At 32.9% G+C, this 10,141-nt stretch overlaps 1 protein-coding gene and 1 pseudogene across 1 annotated transcript; both read left to right on the top strand.

Moving 5' to 3' along the window:
• The first annotated feature begins 4,171 nt into the window (after positions 1-4,171).
• LOC100794857 (protein DMP4) lies at positions 4,172-5,703 on the top strand. Its single transcript, XM_041017355.1, has one exon. The coding sequence runs from the start codon at positions 4,735-4,737 to the stop codon at positions 5,392-5,394; it is 660 nt and encodes a 219-aa protein (XP_040873289.1). The 5' UTR covers positions 4,172-4,734; the 3' UTR covers positions 5,395-5,703.
• A 2,850-nt stretch (positions 5,704-8,553) lies between these two features.
• Positions 8,554-9,818, top strand: LOC100819358 (cysteine--tRNA ligase 2, cytoplasmic-like; annotated as a pseudogene).
• The last annotated feature ends 323 nt before the right edge of the window (positions 9,819-10,141 follow it).

Genomic DNA, 10,141 nt, shown 5'->3' with positions numbered 1-10,141 from the left:
AGATTCTGCACTCTATAGTTTATTATTCGCTAAAGATTTTTCCACCGAAAAAAATGGACAAAATAAATAAAAGGTTATTATATGGCATCAAGAAAAATGAAGCTGCATATTCAAGCCAATTAAATTAATATGAGTACATGTGACGACTGACGAGGGTTTAAAGTATGACAAATATTAGTCTATATATTTAGAATATTGATTAAAAAATTAAAAAATTATTAGAATGTGTAAAATTTTGATATCATAACTTTTTTTTATGTTTTTTTATGATTTTTATAATAAATATTTTTTTTTAATTTTTAACCAATATCACAAAAATATTAGTTAGTAACATCCTTAAATTATTGATACTTATAAGTAGAACACTACTTAGTTGGATATTTTATGGTCCGTACGCCTTTTACACCTAATCATTATTTATACAAGTAAATAATTTATTTATGACACTCTTAGAATTTGTTCAATTGTCTTCATACGGACAAAAGTCCAAAGCCAGCAAAGAATGCTATAGGTAGGAGGGGAACTTCAATGGCAGAGTGTGACACTAGTGATTATCTATTGAGACGCTGATACTTAAGAATTATTTGGCAAAGTAACACGTAAAGTATAAGATACTACGCATATGAGGGATGTTTGTTGATTTTCATAGGCATTGAGAGACAATATGTTTGGTAAGAGTCTTAGTGTGATTATGCACATACTATTAATGGATAATATGCTAATGTAAAGTTGACCTAATTAAGGATAAGATTACTAAAATTTAAACTTTAAGCCTATTAATAAAAAATTATTGGTTATTAGTTTTTTTAAAATAAAAAGTTACTATGTAAAAAGATCAAATGTATATCTCATTCTTTAAATTAATTAAACAGGTTTTGACATATTAGATTCTGGCGTGCTAGAAAGTAATTGAGCTCCTCATTGATCACTAAGTTTTGGCAAAACTCGAAAAAAGATCAAATTATTTTCAAAGGAAATTAATCACATTATATTCTTATTAAGGGTAAATAAATGTTGGACGTTTATGAAATTCAAACATTAGTAATTTTAGAAAAATCTAAAACATAATTTACCCTATTTATTATTTGAGGATATGCACCTTATTAGGAATGTGAGACAAAGATTAAGTGAAGAAAAAATAGTATTTCATTCTATAATGTGCTATTAAATGTTGTCTCATCAAAAATCTTACTAGAAAAAGCTCAATAAGAAAAGTCATGATTAAGGAAAAAAAATACAATACATATAATGTCACTTGAGATATGACTCAATGAAGTCCAAGGACATGATTTTCAAATGAAACAATAAGAAGTACCTTGGTAAACAAATTTATTAATTATTATGTGAAAGAATTTGTTGAAAGTTTATACAACATGTACTATCCAATTCAACTACTTAGAAGTGAGACCTAACATGTCGTTAGTGAATACCCCAAGTAGATGTTGAAAAGAATGTTACCAAGTTGGTAAATTTTCTTGTTTTATCCATGTACTTAATAAATGAGACTATTGGGTAAGTATCTAACAACACATTAAACATCTCGGATCATAACTAACTTGAGCATCATAATTAAATTGTATATTTCCCATTGTGTCTTGAGGAGAAGGTAATACGACCTAGGAGTTAAGTTAATCACAAGAAGTGACCCACTTATTTGAATCCATTGAGGAGCATGCATCTTGGACAATTAATGTCTAGTATTAATAATTAACACATTTTATTCTCTCAACTTTAATGTTTTTTTTCTTTTCTTAATCAATACCTGTATTATTTTCATATAAGATCCTTCATAATATTTTTTTATGAAAATAATACACAATTGTCTTATATGTGTAATATTAAGCCATAACTTGCAACCAAATTCATTCTCGGTTTTACTATTGTAATTTTAAAATTTTCACATGATTAAGTGATATGGTTCGTATATTTTTTTTCATAAACAGTCATGAAATGATTCTATCACCTCATAGTAAACTAACAATCTTTGCATAGGTAGAAATTATATCTTACTAGTAAATTTACAAGAAATAGTACATCTGGTCGTATATGATCTGCAAGATATATATTAATACTCTTATTCCACTTGGACATGATACTTTAGAGCCAACTATTTCTTCATCATTTTGAAAATATCTTTGTTCATATCTAATGATTTTATAACCATTAATTGAAATGCATAATGATCCAACTTGTTCATATAGAATCACTTTAGTACGTACTTTTACTGTATAAGTTTCTTGATGCATAAAAACTCCGTTTTTCAAATATTCAATTTGGAAATCAAGGCAAAATTTTATTCTTTTCTAAATTCTTGAAATTCTCAAGCGAAGATTTTTTCTTATAAGAAATATATTTTTCATATAATATGTTAAAAAGGAACAGTCATTTAATTCTCTGTGAAGTTCAATTATGATTATTTATTTTTAAAATAATGAAAACATTATATATGGTCCCTACTTAATGTCATTTTCATGTTACTGGTGTCATACTCAAACCTCTAGCTCTTGCAATTGTCAGGATCATTATTGCCATCAAAATCGCAACAAGTCCATCTCACAACTGCCATTTTTAGACGCTATCACAATCCAATGCCGCCACTAGTGTCATTGTGAGTTACCTTACCCATCACTGAGGAAACTACTTCGAAGACCATCACCACCAACACTTCAGTTTTAGTTGCCATACTATTCATATTATTATTCACTAGCTGTCATAATTTCTATCATTACCACCACCAAATCATGTAAGGATATATTGATCCTATGAAGAGTATATATGTTTGGTTTATCATTCAACTTGTTGTATACTAATTTTGAGACAAATTCAATGTTCAACGGAATCTAGACACAAAAGGAAGGGAGTATATGTTTTTACGAAAGTCATTTTGATACCAACGTCCATTTGAGATGGTAAATCAAACATGCACAAAGTTTTTGTTCGGATTATATATGAACGATTAGTTGATATGTTTCATTATTTGATATACCCACTATAATTGTACTCTAGCCAACAATATTAATACGCATATACAAGTACAACAAATGAATGTTAAACTTGATGTAAATTGAAATATATATTTTTTTCACTATTCTAAGATATTGTGCATAGTGAAACTAATACATATTTAGAATAGGTGCGTGCGTGTGAGAATATATGTACACATTCTATAGTAAGAATCATTGAGACTAAACAGAAGCTGTGGGGAACAGACAGAACAAGATCAACTGTGCTGATATTTTGGTACGTAAGCTATATATATATCTGACTCACGTCCAACAAAGTTTGATTTATCCAACTCTATCATGTGGTACTTGTTGTTGCTAAGGAAAACCAAAGGTACCATTTGTTTTGATGAGGTTAAGCAGCTCAACGAGACTTGTTTGGAAACACATTTTGGCATGATTGGGAGGAAGTTCACTGGCTAGTTCCTTTATCAATAATTTGTTCTACAACTAGAATTGAATTTTTGTCGTCTCTTGTAGTTCTTGGTTGTGTTTTTTAAGATGTGTATGCGATAAACATAATAAGAAATTAAGAGATAAAAAAATTTATTTAGTGTCAATTATTTGGCGTTCAAATGACTATAGTTACCAGCATTTTTGTTTTGTCCATAATGGCTACCATCAGCTGAAGTATAAAGCCAAACAAGTTGAATGGGCCTGCTGCCTGACACTAGGAAAGAAGTAGGCCTACTTATAAGCCCAATGAAATTTTTACTTGGGGGGCCTTGGGCTTCGAAAGTTTCAAACATATCATGTAATTGCATATAAATAAGCATATTTCTGGCCCATGATCTTCTCAATTCATCGCCTATTTATTTATTTTATTTTTTAAAAAATACTATTGATGAAAATAATTTTGACCGTGTATCTTGACAATATTTTGTCAACATACTACCCCAAGTTCGGTCTGAGACTAATCATTGATACTCTCACCTTCTCCAAAACTGTAATATTATGCAAAAATCAAATTTAAATTTTCTCCATTGAATTAAGTTACATTTCATTGAATCACTCGAACTTTTTATACTTAACTTATTAATGTATACTTTGCTTTTTCACATATTAAATTATTTATTTTATTTTTAATAACATATAACATATTAAAATTAAAATAGTAACCAAACAAATTGAAAATAATTGTTTTAATCGATCACGTGATACTCGGGTCTAAATCTAGTTACTTTCTAATACATGGAAGTAATCTATTTAAGCAAAACTGCCAAAACATACATAACCTGGACAAGATTAATATTTCCTATTCATACGTGGATCCTCTGAACTGAATACATAATGTATAATGTCCTCATAAAGCAAACCTATGCAAATCCCAGTTTCTAGCCGTTGCGTCTCAGCAAAACATTCCCTCTGTCACCAAACTTCACTCTTAAGAAGTTAATTATTGAAATCCCACACATTATCTCTCTTATCTTCCGGAAACTCGTATATTCGTAACTATCACGTATGCTTAAAAAAAATCACAAGCACCACACCTTCTATGACCCTTCTTCTATGTAACTTTAGGCCCTGATGAAACCAAGCACCACAAATTAAGTTAAAAGCTGATTCATCAAGTTTCAGTTACTGTTTCTTACAAGTCATGACAACACTCCCTTCTCTCTTAACTAATGCCTAACTACATAGGATAAATCCAACTTTAACAAACCTATGCTTCAACACAAAAAGCTGATCAAAGAAGAATACAAAAGGAAGCAGAAAAGTTCTGTAGCCAATAATGGATGTTATAGTTCAAGAAGATCATGATCAGTATATGTATAATAATTCTAAGAATCATGATGAACAAAAGCTACCACTTTTGCACATCATGGAAGTACCAGATGATGATGCACAGAGAAGCCTCATTCAGAGAGCCATGAGTCAAACATTTCAAAGCACAGCTCATTTGGCAAATCTCTTACCAACTGGCACTGTTCTTTCTTTCCAACTTCTGTCTCCAATTGTCACAAACCAAGGCATCTGTGACTCAGTTTGCAAGTTCATGACTTCTACACTTGTGGCTCTTTGTGGTGTCTCTTGTTTCTTGCAATGCTTCACTGATAGCTTCAGAGATGACAAGGGGAACGTTTGTTATGGGCTTGCCACCTTCAGGGGCATGTGGGTCATTGATGGATCAACCACAATTCCACCGGAACTTGGTGCGAAATATAGATTGAGGCTTATTGATTTCTTGCATGCTGTGATGTCAATTTTGGTGTTTGCAGCAGTTGCATTGTTTGATCAGAATGTGGTGAGTTGTTTCTTTCCATCACCTTCGAATGAGACACGGGAAATCTTAACAGTGTTGCCTGTGGCCATTGGGATTTTTTGTAGCATGCTGTTTGTGGCGTTTCCTACGCAGAGGCATGGAATTGGCTTCCCACTTTCAACAAAGTAAAATGTTGGGTCCTTTCTGTATTTATGTATGGACCATTTTCAAGAGTGTGATTGATTGGGTAATCAATTCAATTTTATTGTTCTGTAACACATTATATAGGAATTCAATTGAATATCATTGTTCTATAACTGAGGTTCATTTCATTTTTCGGGTGGCATATAAATAAAGTTGAATTTAATTTTATTCTATCAAACTATTTTTATTTTTTTTACCCAGGGATAAAAATGGCAGCCAATTTATGGAATTGGATGAGGGGATCGAATTCAATTCTCAACATGGATTCATCCAAAGGCTAACCCTTTACAAATTGGCAACAAACTAGAAAGAGAATAATTACATGTGGACCTAACTATAGACAAAGTCGGGTCTAGGCATCAATTCCATAAAGATAAATAAATACACAGTTCTTTTTTTTTTTCCTACTATAATCTTTACATCAAAGCCTAGTATATTTTATTGGGTTGAATCCATTTTAGGCACTGCTTCTAATCCAGAACTTCTTTCACTACTATTTCAAAATGAGCCAGTATACTAGTTTGTTGGCATTAACATATGTATAGAACAAAAAAGTGTTAACAAAATGATATCCGATGAATAAATGTCTCTGTAAGCTTAAAATTTCATCAGCATCATTTCTGATCACAATCATATCATCAACATATATTATCAATGTAGTGATTTTTTATTGATTATGCTTGAGAAACAAGGTTGATTAGAATTGTTGTGTGTAACCAAAAAATTTCATAGACTTTGTAAATCTTCCAAACCAAGCTCTTGGTGATTCTTTCAAACCATATAGGGCCTTTTTAAGCTTACACACCAAAGGAATATTTGAGTACTTTGGTATACTGGGAGGAGGATCCATATAAACTTTTTCCATTAAATATCCATGTAAAAGGCATTTTTTACATCGAATTGAAGAAATGGCCAATTCTCATTTGCTGCTAGTGATAATAACACCCTCACTGTATTGAGCTTTGCAACTAGCCTTGCTTTATATCTCCCACACGTCTATCAGCTTTATGTTTACAGTAAACACCCATCTACAACCAATTGTTCTCTTTCCATCCAGTAAGATTACAAATTTTTCTCCAATGCTTCCATTTTTGTTTCCATTGCTTGGATCCACCTAGAATCTGCTAGAGCTTCCTCCAAATTACTAGGAATAAAGGCAGTAAATAATTGATATACAAAATTGACATATGACTTGGACATCTTTTCAAATGACACATAGTTGTTTATGGGGTATTTGACCTTACAATTAAGAATAGGTTCATACTTAATTGGGGGTTGTCCTCTATTAGTACGAGGTGGAATAGTATAAGGGCTCACTATAAGGTCAGAATTTAGGGTAGAAGAGACATTGCATTGTATATCAGTGGAAACATAGTTTTGTGTATCAACAACAGAATGAAAAGGAGTAAGAATTTCGGGTGATACTTTTACAAAATTATTTTCGAATTGGATCAACAATGAATTTGAGGTTGAAGGAGAGATTATACTATCATCTTCGACCATATTCTCTATTTTTGTACTCGGAAGCTAATCTCCAATTCCTAAAGAAAAGAGACAATTGGAGTTGGTTCTGATACCATGTTTAAAAAATGGTATATGGTGATTTTCATTGATATGAGACAGTGAATAAATACATGATCCTCTCCATGATTATTGAGGACAAAATATCAAAATAGAATCACAAATAAAAAAAGGAGAAAATATACAAGGATTTGGATCAATTACAATTCAAATCATAGTTAATCCCTACAATTAATGGATTCTAACAAAAAATGGATGGAGACAGAAAAACACTCTGCTAGGGTTTCTAATGGTGACCCAAATCAGAGTAAGAAGAAGGCAAAGTTTAGAAATGATAAAGCTATCATTGATTATGAGATGGTTGCTAGTGAGACTGAGGCTCCTTATAAGGAGAAATTACTTACAATGTCGGAAGAGTAGACTGCATAGTGGGAGAGTGATTTTAATCCATTAGATGAGGAAGAACTCATTAAAGTGGCGCGAGATGGGCAAATAAGAGAAGCAAACCAGGAAGAACCATAGGAGTATAATCCTTGTCCAGAAATCTATGTGTCAAATGAAGAATTGAAAGGATGGGATGCTTATTTGAATAATCCCTTGATCGTTAATGTTCTAGGTAAACAAGTAAGCTTTAAATTGCTAGAAGCAAAACTACGAGGAGACTAGGAGAAGACAGGGAAGATTCACATTATAGGTATACCAAGAAATTTCTATGTGGTCTAGTTTATATCACAAGAAGATTACAAGCATGCATTGTATGAAGGCCCATGGTTAGTTGGTAACCATTACATTTTAGTGCAAAGGTGGAGGCCATTTTTTTCCCAATGCAAGTGAAAAGAAGAAGGTTGTAGTTTGGATCCAAATTTCAAGACTTTCATTGGAGCTATATAATGGAATGTTCCAATGGAAGGTTCGTACCATGTTGGGATATTGTTAGTCAAAGGACCATGAGGCCCAAAAGGCAAATCAAACTACCCAGGCACCTGAAGGATTTCATATAACAGAATGGGGTAGGGGGTGCTGAGATGGCTGGATAGAATTGGATTAGAGGGAATATGTTGTCTTCCATTTTTGTTATGTTGTCTGCCTTTTTTTTCCTTTTTGGTTATCCTGCTTTTTCCTTATGTTATTTTTGTTTTGGGTGTAATTCAACAATGTTATTTTGTTGTATAAATAGGTGTGTTGGTGTAATAAAGAGATATATGAAAATACAAAATCCGTTATCCTTCCTTTGTGCTTAGGAGGCTACCTAGACCTCGAATTCTAGGCTCTCATTTCCATTTCAGTTTTTCAATTCTTAACATTTGATGATTTCATTGAGCTCCATGGCTGATTCCATGCGCTCTAAATCCAACCTAGATTGCCTCGAGGATGCCATTGCTAAACTCACTGCAACTCAACTCATCTTCGCCGCTACCCAAGCCTCCATGGCCTCCAAACTTGATGACCTTATCCTGAAAATGAATACCCTAGAAACCAACCAACATTCCCCTTCTTCATCCACTGCATGAAGGAAGAGCGCAACGAGTGAGCATGGAAATGGCAGAAGAGCAAGCTGAATTTAGGATTTAAAATTTGATGTGTTAGCAAAAAGAGATCTTCAAAACCAAATTTGATGCCTATGACTTCAACCATCTCAGTCACGCTCGCGTCGCCGTTTCCTTCGATATCCTCTTAAGGTACCTTAAGCACTTGGGTTATGAGATTACATATGTGCGGAATTTCACTGATGTTGATGATAAGATAATTAAGCGAGCAAATGAGACTGGGGAGGATCCATTGTTGTTGAGCAACCATTTTTGTGATGAATACAATGTTGATATGGTTGATCTTCAATGCGAGACACCATCTAAGGAACCTCATGTTTCTGAACACCTTAATGAGATAAAGAACATGATAACCCAGATTATAAACAATGGCTATGCGTACAAAGTTAATGATGATGTATTCTATATTGTTGATAAATGCCCAAATTATGGTATGCTATCTAGACAACGGCTAGAACATAATAGAGTTGTAGAACGAGTAGTTGTGGACTCAAGAAAGCGTAACCCAACTAATTTTGCATTGTGGAAGGTTCTAAACCAGGCGAGCCTAGTTGGGACAACCCTTGGGATCCTGGAAGTCCTGGGTGGCACATTGAATGCAGTGCAATAAGTGCTTGTTATTTAACTCATAAATTTTATATCCATGGTGGTGGAATTGATTTAATCTTTCCTCATCATGAAAATGAGATTGCACAGAGCTGGGCTGCAGACCATGAGAGTCGTGTCAATTATTGGATGCATAATGGGCATGTCACTAATAACAATGAAAAGATGTCAAAATCCTTAGGCAACATTTTCACTTTTTGCTAGATCACTGAGCGCTACCATCCACTTGCTTTGAGGCACTATTTGATTAGTGCCCATTACAGATCTCCACTAAATTACTCAATCTCACAGCTAGAGAACTCATCAGATGCTATTTATATTTCGGACTCTTCAAGATTGTAAAGATGTTACCATTACTTCAAGCGGAAGCTAAGAAGAATGAAAAGGTACCTCAAATTAAAAAGGCTACCAAGGAATGCATTAAGAAGTTGAATGTTGAATGGTACTCTCCAAGAGGCCTTAAAATTTGTGAACACTTCTTTAAAGATGTTGAAGAAGAAAATGCAGAAAATAGCATAGTTGCAATTGATTCAATCAATATTGGAAGTGGAGAAAGAAGTTGGAAAAGTTTTGCACATCTTAGGATTATTATCCTGTAAATCTTATGTCGAATTGAATGACACTTACCACTTTGAGGACAAGGTGTTGCCTGATGGGACAGGGAATGCTAGGCAAAGGATCATGAGGCCCAAAAGGCAAATCAAACCACCAAGGCACTTGAAGGTTTTCATATAACAAAATGGGGTAGGGTGTTGAGTTGGTGATAATTGCTAATTATGAGTATATTTAGAGTTAAATTATATAGGAATTTGTAATTTTTCTCTCCTAATTTTTTCATTTTGAGAAAATAATTGTTAAATTAACATCATTTAAATTTTTGTACAAAGAATATTAAAAGTGATGAATTTATAATGTTTAATGAGTAAAATAAAGCCAAAAGGCAAGATAATTAAGGAAGATAAGAATAATTAAGAACAACAAACTAATTAAGAAAAACATAACTAATTAAAAAAAACAAGTTAATTCGGGAAAGTAAAGGCGGACTTTCAAAGAATAGC

The sequence above is a fragment of the Glycine max genome, chromosome 7 (genome assembly GCF_000004515.6).
Source record: "Glycine max cultivar Williams 82 chromosome 7, Glycine_max_v4.0, whole genome shotgun sequence".
NCBI lineage: Eukaryota > Viridiplantae > Streptophyta > Magnoliopsida > Fabales > Fabaceae > Glycine > Glycine max.
The sequence above is the reverse complement of the archived record's forward strand: the minus strand, read 5'-3'. Positions and strand labels throughout refer to the sequence as shown.